Source organism: Elephantulus edwardii, unplaced genomic scaffold, assembly GCF_000299155.1.
Source record: "Elephantulus edwardii isolate Elephantulus edwardi_28Jun2011 unplaced genomic scaffold, EleEdw1.0 scaffold00134, whole genome shotgun sequence".
Classification (NCBI taxonomy): domain Eukaryota; kingdom Metazoa; phylum Chordata; class Mammalia; order Macroscelidea; family Macroscelididae; genus Elephantulus; species Elephantulus edwardii.
Window position 1 is genome coordinate 2828866 of NW_006399884.1, and position 16254 is coordinate 2845119.

The window sequence follows — 16254 nt, forward strand, 5'->3', positions numbered from 1 at the left end:
ATCATTTAACGTTCTGCCGAAAGCATCCTTGATTATAGCAACTCGAGATAAAAAGACATACCTTTACCCTAGTCACAATATTCATAATAAACCTAAGTACATCAGAAGTGCTGAGGATGGCACAAGATAAGGGAGGATTCAGCTCTGCCGTTCATAAGATTGGTATGAGTCATAGTCCACGGCACTTAACCACGGACAAGAAATTATTTAAATGAGAGTTTTAGGAATGTCCTAGAAATGAGTTTCTTTGCGTTGCCCTAAGCTGGGTGAATAATAAAAGGAAGTGTTGAGTAAATAAGTGACCGGTCCTCAGGTGCTCTATGAACGCATCTCCTCTCATCTGGACATCTCCCTGTGCCCTGTGATTGCAGACGTGCCTAGGTGAAATCCGCCCACATGGAAAAGACCAATCAAGGACGCGGACTTTCCACCCCCACCTCCTCTCTTTTTGCTACCGCCCACTGTCTAAGAAGCCAGCTCCTCCACCTTCTCTTACTTTTCCATCTTGTCTAACCCAGCAAGGCCCTCCCACTCCCGACGCTGCCGGAGGCCGCGGCGAAGCCAGCGCGCACGCGCGCCGCGTCCGAGCATGCCCAGTCGCGCGCGCCAGCTCCGCGGCGCCCCGGAGCTGCTCTTCCGACCTGCTGCCGACGCGGAACGCTGGGCGGCTGCTCCGCGGGCGACAGGAAGTGAAACGGACCTGCCGGTCGACAGCGGCGGCAGGAACAGAGGCCGGAGGGGCGCTGCAGCGGCGGCGACGACGACGAAGACGACAGAGGTGGCCGAGGGGGCTGAGCGCCGAGGGGAGTCGCCCGCTCGGAAGACGGATTCCGAGCCGGGCAGGATGGACCTTCACCAGCCGGGCACGAGCCGCTACCAGGTGGTAAGTTGCCGGCCTCCTGCGCCGCCGGGGACCCGGGAGCGTCCCCGCCGTGGCCGCCGGAGTCCCTTTCCTCTGTGATTGGCGGGGGGACGTGCTGCCGACTGCTTTGGCCAGAACTGTCGCCTCCCACCTCTTTTCTCTGTAACCTGCCTTAGGGACCCTCCTTTCCGCCCCAAGTCTCCTCCGCGCCTCCTGCGCACCCTGGAACCAGCTAAAGACACACACACACACACACACACACACACACACACACACACACCTTAAAACTTAATTCTTTTATTTCTCGCTTTCTCATTATTTCTTGACTCCTCCCTGCGATATGCTGGTTGATTTTCTACGGGGAAAGATGCCCCGCTCCCTTTTCTGCTGGGAAGTGGATCCCGGTCATAGAATGGGAGGCAGGGGACGGTAGGGTGAGGTGTGGATTAGTCATAATGTAGGTTAGGAATCGTGGAACTTTGGGCCATAGCTGGAGTGGGGGTCTTGTGCTCGGCTTTATCCTGCCATTCTGTCCTTTTCCTTTATGTTCATTTCACAAGTGAATATATATTGTCCCCCACCCCGCATGTTTTTTTTTTGGGGGGGGGAACCAGAGGACGTTTTTTATTAATGACACCAAAATGTAAAACTTGTATTAAGATTTTTTAAAAAAAAATAAAAGTAGTTTAGCTTAATAGTGTGCCATGTAAGTCTTTGTAATTGATTATATGTGGGAATTGGTGAAAAGTTTGCCTTGGTATTTCAGTGCTTTTAAATACATATTTCCTTTATGTAATAATCCTAGTAATGACTGTTGTTTGCGGTCAGGTTGATCCGGATTTCTGGTAACCTGTAGCATCGGGTAGCTCAGTAGGGTTCAGTTTGAATCCAACCATTAGCTCTGTGAGAAAAAATGGATAGTCTCTTCCCCTGCCATTTACAGCCTTGGGAAACTCGCTGTGAAAAGTCAGCTATGAGTTGCCTTTGATTAGAATCTTTATGGAAGCCTCGTCCTTTCTCCTGTGGGGCCGCGGATGAGTCCACCACGTACTTGTTATCAGCAGAGAGAATATTTAACCACTGCTCCACCAGACCTCTGATGTCTAGTGGAGATGACAGTTGTAAACTCTTATTTGAAAATGGACCCAGCACTCTTCACTTGTAGCTTGGTTACGTGTTATACACATTTTAAGATGATAATTTAGTTAAGCATTTTTTACTGAGTTAGATGAGGGGGGGAACCCATATTCCTAGTGTTGATGGTGCAGTTTTCTATACTTTTTAGAAACTTTTATGAATATAGACCCAATGTCCATAGAGTTCACCTTTCAAATATATTTGCTCATATAAGATTTTGCTGGGGACGAGAAATTTCTAATAATACATGCATTTTGACAAATGTGAAGGGTCTTGAAAGATGAAATACTAGTGTATGTAAATATATATATATATATATATATAAATATAAATATAAATGTATATATTCATGTTTATATTTTCACCCGATTTTTATATCCTGTAAAACCTTGAAAAAGACCCATATTCTGAATTCTCAAAAAGTTTTCAATATTTTTTTGAATATTTTTGAAAAATACTGCTGCAATATAAAAATATTGAAGACATTTTCCAAGTTGTGAGAGTAATACCATTTTTGGTGGTTTGATTTTTTTTTCTAAAGGGTTTGCTATTTTTTCTGAAAGATGTTAGCAAACAGAAAATGCAATAGATATGTATTCCTTTTTCTCATCTCTTGCCTGTTCCTATTTGTTTATTTTAATGGCGTTAAATCAAAATAAACCCACTGCTGTTGAGACTTGGGTATCATAGCAACCATATAGGATGGTAGATCTGCCTGTAGGGTTTCCAGGGCTGTCAGTATAGAAAGACCGGTACCTCTTTCTCCCATGGAGCAGCATGGTGGATTTGAGCAGCATTGCAATTGAAAGTTTTAACCTCTGCGTCACCTTTGAATATTATCTCATTTGCTTTGACTGTGTTCTCTTGGATAACTTTCTTTAAGGACATTTAGAAAACATTTCACAACTTCTTAAATGATACAACTTGTGTCTTAAGATGGTTTATTACATTGTAACATTTGTTTTCATCATTTGTGACTTGCTGAAAAGTGATACACTTAATCTTATTCTTTGAAATTCCCTGGAATTTCACATAGTGAAATTTGTTCGTCTTAAGGTGCTGCTTCCTACTTGATTTATATATGACACCTTTCAAAATAGTGGACAGAAAAAAAAAAACAAAACAAAAAAACAAAATAGTGGACAGGATGTTTTATTGCCCCTCCCCCCCCCCAAATCAGACTAGAGATGTGTGCTACATAAGCTAAATGGGTGGAGACATGCATTCCTTTATTGAAGAGGGAAAAAAAAAAATCAAAAATCAGTCCTGCAAAGGTATTCATTTTAAGTAGTTAAAATAACAGTTTGTTTTCCTTGTAAGGCAAAGTGAGAATCTTGGCACCATTTTAATTCCTATTATTCTGTAAGTACCTATAATTTCATTTGTTCAGTGTAGCTTTTGAGTTTGTTGAGAGAGACTTGCCTGATCTGTCTGTCTAGGTATATGTCTAGGTATATGCCAGAGACACAGATTAATTGAAGTACATTGCATGGGGAGCTCTGGTGGCTTAGTGGTAAGGAATTGAACTGCTAACCCAGAGCCTTGTGGTTCAAATCCACCACCTGCTCCATGTGAGAAAGATATGCATTCTCCTGCCATGGAGTTTACTGCCTTTGATGACCCACAGGAGAGTTGGTCAGCTATGAGTCAGTTCCAACTTTATGGCATACAACAATAATAATAAATTACTTGGGCCAGTCTGCTGGTCTGGCTAATATATATATAATATATATCACTGTTTTGGGGCTGTTTTTAGCATCTTTTGTTTGGGAAGATTTTGGATTAGGCCAGTTAGCAACTTTGGCTATTCATTGTTAAAGGATGGATAAGAAAAGAGTAGCCCTAGAAATGAAAGAGTATTTGGAGTTTGTCACTTATTTAAAGTGATAAAATTTAAATTTCCATATCAAAAAGTTATTGTTAGGCCTATCAGAATGACATACTGCCATTAACCAGTGCAGTTTTTGTTTGGAACAGCTTTTTCTATAGAATCTTCTATTTGAAAGATCTAAATGTTAAAGCTATAAGTAACAGTGGAAAACCACCAAAAAAGGGTTACTTTTCCACTTTCAAAAAAAAAGACAGGTGTGATGCATTGTTTTGTATTGTGAGAACGTTAGCTTTGCTTGCTAGAAGATGTGCAATATTGTAGAACAATGAAGTAGTTGCCTTGGGTCAGCTGTTAGGCCACATTCTGACTTGAATGTTCTCTACTTAAAGGATTGTGTACCTGCATCAAGCTGACTACTAAGACTTAATTAAAAGGGATTCTGCGTACATATTAAATTGGCAGTCATGATTATAGCAGTAGTTCCCCAAACTCCTATATTATAGAATGTGTAATAGATATCCCTGAACGATATATTAAAAGCCGTGAGAAGTTCTGTATTTTCAGTCTGTAAGACCTTGGTTTAGCACCTTGAAACCACAGGACTCATCATGGTAGGGCATCCAAGGCTGTATGTCTTTATAAAAGTAGCTCTGTGAAGCCAAGCACTTTAAACACTGTGTTACTAGGGTTTCTATTTCCTCTTACTGTACTTTGTTGAGATTTTAATGAAAGTCAAATGAGATATATAAGACATAATACAGAGACTGGCATATGGTCAGTAAATAACTCTAAACAGAAATATTATGCATATTATGAATGTCAACAGTGCTTTGTCTATGTTAAGGACTGCAAAAAGATGAAAACTTGAATTTAGCCTATTTATGAGCTAATATGTTAGTCTATTATTGTGTCATGAATCTGCCAGGGTCAGGTAGACTTCCAGGTCAGTGACAAATGACTCATAGTACATAAGCAGTGAGAATGTGTTTGTGTTTTGTGTAAGTTTTCATTGCTCTGATGTTTCCCAAGGGTTGATGGGTCCACATAGACACATGTAGTGGGTGTACATATCAACTGAGAAATCATGGCCATGGACCTCAACACTTATTTTGGTGAATTGCAAGCATTATTGCAAATAACACACAAGTAGTCTGCTTTCCCCTGAGAAAGCAGTTGTCTCTTGTTATCACCTTGACCTTCATTTTTGCTCAGTATTCGATGGATAAACTTTGCACAGGGGCACCATCAGCAAGAATGTGTAGGGTTACTCAGATCTTTGGCAGACTGCCTTGCCCAACAGTCCATATTCTGGAAAAAATCCTATATAGGGAGTATTTAGGTGTACTTTTTCCTTTTTATTTTGCACTTGAACACTACATTCTTTTTATCTCTTGTTCTTCTCTCCTTAAAACAGCTTATTTTCTTGACCTTGCTTGATTTTCCCCCCTCGAAACTAATCACTAACTGGTTTATACTCTCCCCACACCTCTTTTATGTAACCAGAGCCAACCAGTTGCTTAATCCAATAGATTGTTTTTATTGTTGTTGATTGCCTTTGAGTTGAACATGACTCATAGCAACCCTATGAACACAAAAGGCCTGAAGACCCTTTACAACTATCAACATTTATCAAAGTTCATAAAGTTTCTGGAGCATGTTGTTTAGGAAGTGGATGCCACTCCTGCTTTCTGCCCTCATTTTACTTGATTTCTCTGTTAGATCGACACTTTGGGCTCTCTTATTCCTGATATCAAGAAGTATAAAATATATTTTTACTTCCATGACTTTTTTCCTTTTAATAAACTTATATTTCTTTCTTTTCTTTAAATGTTGATGCTTTCTATAGCATGTACAACTGTAGATACCTACATGCTGCTTTTTTCTTTCATCTGTTTTCACTGTGTCATTTATGCAGCTTGAACCATACATGTAGAATATGAATTGGATTTTTACCTTAGTAAAAAATCTTAATGCCCTCTTAGTTTATTTCTTCCTAAAATTTTGTTTAAAATCTTGGAAATATATATAAGTGTTGAAAGAATTATCACTGTTGAAACTCCTGTATTGTTGTTAGGTGCCAGTGTGACAAATAGTGGCTCTGTCACCAACACATTAGAACCTTTCCCTATTCTTAGTCACTGACACAGCCTCTGCTTTGCTGCTCTCTCTGTCTCAGTGTGTCTTGTGAAGGATCTTTCTCTGCGGTTAACATTTATTTTATTTGTTGTTTGTATAGCCACTTATTTATGTATTTATTTTTTGTTGGATTTCAAAAAGTAAGTTCTAGATACCCGTATACTTTACTGCAGATCATATGTTTATCATTAGTCTTGAGTTTAATAATTTTAGCTTTGGTCCCCTCTCTACCCCCTCCCTCCCCCCACTGCCTCTAATTTGAAGTAAAATTGGCATAAGTTGAAATATTCAGATCTAAAGTATCTTAGCGAATGAGTTTTGACAACTGCATATACCCATGTAACCCAAACCATTTTCAAGATATAGAATACTGTTGTTACCTGTTATTACCCTGGTTACACTTTTTCCAGGAGAATTTATTTTTTCTTCTGGCGATCCATGGGACTTAATAACTCTTTTCTAACACCACAGTAAAAAGACATTGATTATTCTTCAGCCACCCTTATTCTTTGTCCAACTTTTAGATGCGTAGTAAGTAATTAGAAATACTTTGACTTGGATCAGGCACATTTTAGCCTTTAAATTAACACACTACTCTTTAACACTTTGGAAGAGTCCTTGACAGCAGATTTTCCCAATGCAACATGACTTTGTGATTTCTTAACAGGTATTACCATGGGTGTTGATTGTGGATTCAAGAAAAATCATTAACAATTTATAGGGAATGGCAAACTATATTCCTTCTTATAATTTTATTGGAACATAGCCCTGCCCTTTAACTTGCATATTGTTGCTGGTTACTTTTGTAATGTAAGGACAAAATTGAGTGAGGCAGAGTCCATAGAGCATGAAATTCTTAGTATTCTGCCTTTTACAGAGAGTGTCTTTTGACCTCTGGTATCACTGAAGACAGTTCCCTCCTTTCCCTTCCCAGTCAGTCCATACTTCCCAGAAGACTACTGTTCTGATTATTTTTCCTTCTTTTAAGATTTCCTATAAATGGAGTTGTACAGTGTATAATCTCCAAGGTTTATTTCACTCATGACATTTTAGATTATGAGATCTGTGTTACTGTATCTGTAACGTATCTTTTATTGCTGAATTGCTTTCCATTGTGTAAATATACTACAAAATATGCTACTTTTGTTAATAGACATTTGAGTTGTTGTGGTTGTCTAGGTAGTATGAGTAGAGCTGTTGTAAATATTCTTTTTGTGGATGTATGTTTTCATATGTCTCTTTAATGAAATAGCTGAGGCATTGGATTATTGTTAGTTAGGTACCATCAAGTTGACTACAACTCAGCAATCCTTAGAACAAGCCTAAACCTTGCCCTATCCTGCACCATCCTAGGCACATTGTTTTAGTCTTTGTGTCAATAAATCTTGTTGAGGGTTTTTCTCTGTTCTGCCACCTTTGTAAGCAGGATGTACATTTCCAAGGACTGGTTCCTGACAGTATGCTCCCAAGTAGAACAGATTATGATGATCTAACAAGTAAACATTTTTTTGGATAATTTCTGCTTTCAGAAAACAGCCATCTGACATCGGCAGTGTTATTCTTTTTTTTTTTTAATTATTTTATATTTTTTAAAAATTAATTTTAATGAAACTTTACAGAGATATTGGATTTCCATTCATTCATTGTTGCACTTTTCTCTCTGCCCAACCTCCCTCCTCCCCCCCGCCAGTTCCCTCTTCTCTTTGAAAAGTAAAAGAAAAATTCTTTCATTATTATACAATCCCTCCCCCAAAATCCACTCCACTATGCAGCCTTCGTTCTGGACTCCTGTCATGACAATAATACCTAATTATATATCCTTTTAAAACAGTCTCTCCCTCATCTGTTTCAATGCAATATACATAATTTATCCCATCCTTCTCAGTCTCCCCCAACCCCGATGTCAGTCCCGTTTTACAACAGTGGCACTGTGCAGTATTTGTCCTTTTGTTACTGAGATACTTCACTCAGCATAATGTCCTTCAGGGTCACCCATTTTGAATAGTATTTCATGAGTTCCTTGTTTTTCAAAGCAGCTGTAGAGTTCTTTGTTTTTCAATGCAGTGTAGTACTCCATTGTGTGAATATACCACAGCTTCTCTATCCATTCATTTGTTGATGGGCCCTTATGTTGTTTCCAGCTCTTTGCTATTGTGAACAAAGCCACTATAAACATGGGTGTGCAAGCAGTGTTATTCTTAATGCCATCACCTCATTTGAGGTCAGCTTGAATTGATGCCAATATACTATTCTAGGTGTTTTTAAAATAATCTTCACTAAGATTTTACTTGCACATGATATAAATTTGGAAACAGGAGTGACATCTACTTCCTAAACAACATGCCTCTGGAAACATTATGAACTTTGAGAAATGATGATAGTTATAGAAAGGCTTCAGGTCTTTTTTTCATAGGGTCGTTATGAGTCGTGCTTGACTCAATGGCAGTCAGTAACAACAGCATGATATTAATGGTACTGTTTGATAATTTCCACACACTGATCACCTTCTTTCTGGAATGGGAAGAAATAGGGATCCTTTCAAGTTAATTGGCCAGGTAAATGTCTTCAAAATGTCTTGACAGAGACTGGATAGCATGTCCAGGTCTGCATCAGTTTGTTGAAACATGTCAGTCGGTATTCCATCAGTTCTTGGGGTCTTAACTTTTTCCCAGTGCATTCAATGCACTTTAAACTTCTTTCTGTATGGGCTATTTCCTGAATTGACTCTAGTTCTTTTTGGTGACTCCATAGTCTTTCATCTTCCTTCTTTTAATGTTTCCAGCATCATTTGAGATTTTTTTTCCGTAGAATTGTTCAGTATTGCAACTTTTCTTTCATTTTCTTCAGTTCTTCAACTTGGAAAGTGCTAGGCACGTTTTTCTCTTACAATATTCTAACTCCAGCTTTTGCACATTTCCTTAGAAAACTTTGCCTTGTTTTTTATTAGCTGCCCTTTGAAGTCTTCTGTTCATCTTGTTTGCTTTAGCATTTCTTTGTTTTGGCCTCTCTATGTTATAATGTATTGCTCAGAGCCTTTCTTTTTGGACATCCATTTTGCTCTTTTTTTTTTTCTTCCCTATGTTTTTTAATATAATATTTTGCTGTCTTCGTGGATGATAACCTTGATCATTGATGCCATCCCACTTATCTGGTCTTCCATCATTCAAACCCAGTGCATCAAATCTATTATTGAGGTAGTTTTTGAATTCAGATGGGATAGAATGGAAGGTTGTATTTTGATTCTTGTGAACTTGGCTTTAATTTTCTTCAGTTTCAGTTTGAATTTACATATGAGCCTTTTTACAAATTTCAGCTGCTAATTTTGGCCTCTCCATTGACTCTTTCAACAGAGATAGTCTTATTCCTGGGTAGCTCATCAGGTGAGGTTTAAGGGTGTAGTTACTGTTTAAGGTTTGTTTTTTTTTTTAGAAAGATATTTGCAGTGAATAAAATCACTGCTAGAAAAAACTTAATTTCATCTCCAGCCTTATTTTTTCCTTTTTTAAATTTACTATTAATTTCAATGAAAATTTACAGAGACTTTGGATTTCCATTCATTCATTCATTGTTGTACTTTTCTTCCCTCTACCCCGCCCCCCCCCCTACTCTCTTGGAAGAGTAAAATTCTTTCATTGTTTTACAGTCCCTCCTCCCAGGTCCACTCCACTATACAGCCTTCACTCTGGACTCCTGTCATGACAAAAATCCCCAATAATTTTCCCTCTTAAACAGTTTTCTCCCTCATCTGTTTGAATGCAGTATACATTATTGAACCCATCCTTCTCAGCCTCCACCCAACCCTGAGGTCAGTCCTGCTTTACAACAGTGGCACCATGCAGTATTTGTCCTTTTGTGACTGAGATACTTCACTCAGTGTCACCCATTTGGAATATTGCATGAGTTCCTTGTTTTTCAGTACAGCATAGTATTCCATTGTGTGAATATACCAGAGCTTCTTTATCCATTCATTTGTTGATGGGCACTTAGGTTGTTTTCCAACCTTATTTTTGTCACCAAGTCTATATTTTTTTCAACTACCAGTCCTTTGTTTCCAACTTTTCATTCTAGTCACCAGTTATTACTAATACACCTTGATTTCATGTTCAGTCTGTTTCAAACTTCAGAAGTTCGTAGACATCCTCAATTTCTTTAGCATTTGTAGTTGATGTATATATTTGAATATTCAAACTACATTGAATCTTATGCTAGCCATTTTTCAAACATTTAAAAATAGTATATCTAGTAATAATTTGTAGTAATATTTCTGCAGTTAAGAAGTAAACATGTAATTAGGAAAATATAGATCCATTATCTGTTTATTTTGTTTTGATTACTTCTTGTACTTAAGATGTTGTTGTGTGCCCTCAAGTCACAATTGACCCATAACTCATCCTCCAGTGGGTTATTAGAGGCAGTTAATTGCGTGACATATGATTGCTCATCCTTCTCCTGGTTGATTCAAACTACATGCCTTTGAGATTGTAGCACTTCTTATCCCTCAGCCACCAGAGTGCCCTTATACTTAAGATATGGAAGGAATTTTTAGATGTGGTTATTGATTTACTGTTAAACAAAAGCACTATAACTTGTATATTTAGTTATTTATTTAATATATGTATAATTTATGGAGAATCTTTGCTTGCCATATTCTTTTTTTTTTTTGCTTGCCATATTCTATTATAGATGTTAGTGAATATGATTGGTAGATTCTTACCTCATGACTCCTGCTTGGTGGAGAACAGATAAATGTTCATAATTTGAGATAAAAATATGTGCTTTGGAAAAAGTTAATAAAGTTGATTAAATTAATGGGGGGTATTATTGTTATTACAATAACAATATTGCTGTACAGAGGTAACTCGTGATTGTTGTGATGCTGAAGCCTGTGACAGTGATGTGCCAGTCGTGGTAATGGGCACCCATGGTGGACAGTGTTGGCTGGAGCTTCCCGACTAAATCAAGCCTGGAAGTAGGAGCGGCATCCACTTCCAAAATGGCTTGCCTCCGGAAACTCTATGTACGAACAGTGCTCAGGCTGTTCGTTCATAGGGTCGCTATGAGTCGTCTACGACTCGACAGCATTAAACAACAACAACAACATTATTGTTGTTAAAAATAGCATTAATAACCACACAGTTTGTCCTGTCAGAAATAGAGCCAGAATTCTTTTGTTGTTGTTCTTAGGTGCCACGCAGTCAACCAGAGCTCTTAGTGATTGTAGCAGTAGCAGATGTGAACCTTGCCCATCCTGCCCCATCCTCCTGATCTCTGTCTTGCTCAAGCCCATTGTGGCAGTCACCATATCAGCCCATATCACTGAGGCTCTTCCTCTCTTTTCACTGACCCTCTGCCTTTCCCAGTATGATATTTCTTTCCAAGGATTATTTCTTCCTGAAAATACACCCTGTTGCAGACCGAGGGTAAAGTATTTTATAATTAATAATAATGAGACAGCCAGCCAGCAGTGAGATAAAACAGCATAAAAGACAGGGAGCCAGAAGTTCCCTGCTGGAGGACCTCAAGCCATGCCTCTCTGTATATTTACTGATAATCAGGGGACACAAATCATAAAAAGAATTCCTTGTAAATGAAGCTGGATTTTTCTCTATTGTCAGCTTAAGGCTCTAGCTCAGGAAGTATTTCACAGGTAGTAACAATCCCTCTGTAGGGGGGCCCTAGTTGTCTCTTGTCTGCAGGGATCTATCACAAGAGAAATCCTAACTTAAAAATTTGTAATTTCTTCAGTTCCTGAACAAGGTTTTCATATAATATTTGGTATGAAATTTGGCTTCCCATAACACCCAAAGTAAGTGAGAGGAAGTTTCACCGTTTTTGCCTTTAAGGAGCACCCTGGTTGAATTTTGTACAAGAGAAAGTTGTTCTTTTGACAGTCCATGATATATTCAGTATTTTTCTATATTGAATAGAACTCTTAAGCACTTCTATACATTCTGTTACATTTAATCCTTGGATTAATGTGAGATAGATAATGTTATGATCTTAATGTTGCACATGAGAAAAATGAGACAGAAGAGATGTGAAGCCAGTCCTTGGAAAAGGACATCATACTTGGGAAGATGGAGGGTCAGTGAAAGAGGGGAAGACCCTCAACAAGATGGATTGACATAGTAACTGTAGCAATAGAATCAGGTATATCAGGCATTGTGAGGATGGCACAGGATAGGGCGGGTTCATAGGGTTACTCTGAGTGACTCTGAGCTATAGTCAACCTGACGGCTCTTGATAGCAACAGCTATAATGGAGCTGGTGATCGAAGTGTGATGTTTTACTTTTCTCTGTTTAACAGCTCAAAGCATAGGATTTTGTTATCTTTACTGGGCCTAGTGGAGTAGTAGTTCTTTTCCACATGTTGTTTATCTGGAACAGAGTCTCTTTAAGCATGATTGAGTTGTGTTATGGCTTAAATTGTATATCTAAAACACATATTGGAATCTTAGCCCCAATGTGAATAGGATTTTCTTTTTTATAGTTACTAGGGCCTATGGTTTAGGGAGTATCATATGCCAGTCATTTCTGAAATATGAAATGAGCAGATTATGTACAGAGGAAAGACAATAACATTGCACATAAAGAACTTTGGAACAGAAGCTAGAGGGACATGGGCCCTGCTTCAGAACTGAGTGATGGAGAAAGGCTTCCCTTAGATTCCTATAGAGTTAGTTATATGAATTGGAAATCAGAGGATGAATTGCATTGGGGAAGTTTACTGTCAGGGACTTATCCAAAGTGCTAAAGAGCAGTGATGTCAGTCTAGAGACTAAGGTGCTTCTGATCTTGGCTGTGGTTTTCACAATTACTTACTATGCTTCAGTGACTAAGCATGACAGAAGAAGAATTGATGACTTTGAGTTGTGGTACTGGAGAAGAATATAGAACATACCATGTGCCGCCTGGAGAACAAATAGATCTGTCTTGGAGAGGGTGAAAGCAAGCTTCTCCTTGGAGGCAAGGATTTTGAAGCCCTTTCTTACCTTCTTTGGGCACGTGGCCAGGAGGGACCAGTCCTTGGAGAAGGACATCATACTTGGAAGGCTGGAGGGACATCTCAGGAGAGGAAGACTGGATGAGATAGATTGATGCAGTACCTGGGGCTTTGTGGCGTGTCAGAGCTAGTGAGACTGGTTTAGGATAGGGCAGGCTTCAGCGCTGTTGTTCAGAGGGTTATGAGTTGTAGGTGACTTGATGGCACATAACAATGACATCAGCAGCTTCCTAAATTGTGAGAAAAGAAATTTCTTTCTGTGACAACCACTCATTTATGATATTTCTGGTAGAGCAGTACTGCGAAACTGAAGCTGGAAAATTCAAGATGACTCACTTGGCTCGCAGCTGATGCTAACTATTGGTTATATTATTGACTGAAGTGTTTGGCTTCTTTGTGCCTAGTTTCTCTTCTCTGACCTCAGCTTCTTTTAGCACAGGAGGAAGAGGAAGCTGCCATTGACTTAGGCTTCTACTGCATTCTGTTGGTCAGATCAGTCATATGACCAACCTTAGTTCAATGGGAGAGAAAAAGAAACTCTTTTTCTCCAAGGATATATGGAAGGAAGAATTTATTAAAGACCATGTATGTACCATAGGATTTGGTTTGATTCTTCAGTAGATGGGAATTAGGATAATTAGGGATTTCCATTTCCTCTGAGAAGGAACAAAGAGATAGGTGTTGGAGAAAGGGCAACCAGAATGTTCCTTGGAGGCAAAGTTGGTGAAGCTTCGACTAATATTTTGGACATTTTAGGAGAGGCCATTCCTTGGAAAGATAGGAAATCTCTTCCTGTGGAAAATCTCCTGTGTGATTATGCTACTTCAGAAAACCCGGTGGAGGGTCACCTATGAGTCTTTCCAACTTGATGGGTACACATCAACAACCATAGCAACTTTTCCTCTGAAGGTGTGATAGGCTAAGACCTGATTGAAATATGAAGATAGGGTTGGTGGGCAGTACAGGTGTGATGTTAATGGCTTAAAGTAGAAATTTTGTTCATTAAATACATGGGAAGAAAGCTCTATGGCTGTAACAGACTGGAATTTGACGGTTTAAGAAATCCGAAGAAAACTGGCTGCAGTAAGCTGGAGAGTGACTCATACTGGTATGGGGCTAAACATAGAAATGTATAGTGTATGCTGAATTTGGTGGAAAAATGGAACTCTAAACTACGGTTTATGACTTGTTTCATGAAAGCAGTCTGGGTCAGCTATGTAATTTGCGTGGTCCAAATGAAAACACAAGTCTAAAACCAGCAGTGGCAAGGTTTATCTTTCATTGTACAGGCCTGCTGCTTGCCCTGGTAGATGGCTGCACGCTGAGGGATTGCAACCACCATGATAGGATGTGTTTTTTACTTAAATCTTGAGTGGCTGAGATGTTACCTGTCGAGCTCTCTGTTAAATGTACCTTGGTGATACCTTGAGGTACCTAAGCTCAACCTTGCTTGTGCTTGTGCTTGTGCCAAATCTCCGGAAGGCAGTGACAGAACATAGTGGTACCCCACCCCCTCGCCCACCCCCACCAGTAAAGCCCAGCTACCATCTCTCAAACTGAGGTGTGGCAAGTATGGGTAGTGGAGTGAGATTTGCTGATGCAGGAGGCAGAGAGTGAATAACTTCACAACTTTTTCCAGAGAAGACTACTCAAAAGTTGACGTTGTAAACTCTTAGCACATTTCATTGACTCATTGGACTTGACATCCAAAACATAAATGTAAAGGTAAAATTATGAAGAATTTCAGGGAGCTAACCAAAAGCATTACCTCCAAATATGAAGTCCTGAGCTGTGTTCTTTTGTGACTTCACTGGTCATATGCTTATGAAATAGGTCTGCCCAGTCTTGTTTTGGAGGTGGTAGTGAAGGTGGTGATGGTAAAGTTGATGTAGTAATCAGGGACAAATTGTAAAGGGACAACTAGTAAATCATTTAGGCTTTGGTTTCTGTCACAGTGCAAAAATACTCATACTCAATACATAAACAAATGAACGAGGCTGTTTCAGTAAAACTTTATTTACAAAAATGAGTATAGGCTGTAATTTGTGTTTTGGCCATAGCTGGCTTATCCCTGGTTCAATGATGCAGAGGCGTTTCAGGTAAGCCTGAGGCTTGGACCAGATTTGAAGGATGCTTTTGGGAAATGAAGTTTTGGTTTCACCAAGTCTCTAATAAACCCTTGGGGTCTTTTGTTCTTAACAATTTCCTTCCAGTGCTAAGTCTCTATATGGATGATGATGAGTGTTCCCTGGAGATATCCAATAAGCAGCCCGTCAAGCAGTCTTATAAGCATCTTTATGAATGTGGAGTCTTATGTACTATGGTTTTATCTGTTTTTATTTTGCAGCATCAGTGAAACTTGTGGGAGCCAGAACTCCCTTAATTTTTTTGTCTCAGAAGTTTTCATGTTTGACAGGGTGCATTTATAGCACTTTTAAAAATCTTCATTTTAGGGAGAAATACATGACTTTTCTTTCACTAACTGGTTACTACTGCCTTATAAAGATTTAGACTTTTCATAGGTTTTACTCTTATTTTTATTCACTCCTTAACATCTCATTTATATTCTGAAATACTGTCTGTTTATCTGTGTATTGAAAACATATTATTTTAGGAGTTTTAGAGATTATGTATGTAGATCTCATCTGTATTTAAATATTTATGAAATACATTCTGCTAACATTTTAAAATTTATTGGCAAGATTGTTGTAATTAAGACTATTCTACTTCACGTATGGTTATAAATGATCTTTTAATGCCTTGCTGTTGTTTTTTTCCCTCAAAGTGTTTGGCTTAGTTGAACCTCAGGTGTGGGTACATTTTTTTTTGTGAGGAGACAAATGAAATGCAAGTTGGGAAATGCTTCAGTAGTCTAAGATTTACTGTTGGATGATTTCAAGGTTTTGACATGCTTGCTTTTAAGATTTGTTTGAACATGAACAATTTAATGTTTTAAAAGTTCAGGAATGTGATGTGGTTTAGCTTTCCTAGGTGTTTCTCCAAAGCATTATGTAAAAAAATTGTTCTCTGTGTACAGAGACTTTGAGATTATAGAAATAAACTGGAGTTAATGCAATTGAGGTGGTGCTACAAATAATTTCAGTGTGAAAATTTTTTTTCCTATATATTTTATTAATTTTCATAAACATTTACAGAGATTTTGGGCTTCCACTCATTCATTGTTACACTATTCTCTCTACCCTCCTCCCAGTTTGTTCTTGTCCAAATGCCACAGTGCTTGTCAAAGCCAGTTCTGATTAATCTTCTTTGTCAGTGTATCCTTTG

General features: G+C 38.7%; 1 protein-coding gene across 1 annotated transcript in view; it reads left to right on the forward strand.

The window, feature by feature from the left end:
• NDFIP2 (Nedd4 family interacting protein 2) overlaps positions 1-16254 on the forward strand; it is an 82438-nt gene that overhangs the window by 1737 nt on the left and 64447 nt on the right. The window contains exon 2 of the mRNA XM_006894079.1: positions 519-883. Coding sequence (XP_006894141.1) covers positions 519-883 — 365 coding nt within the window. The remainder of the gene's footprint in view (positions 1-518; positions 884-16254) is intronic.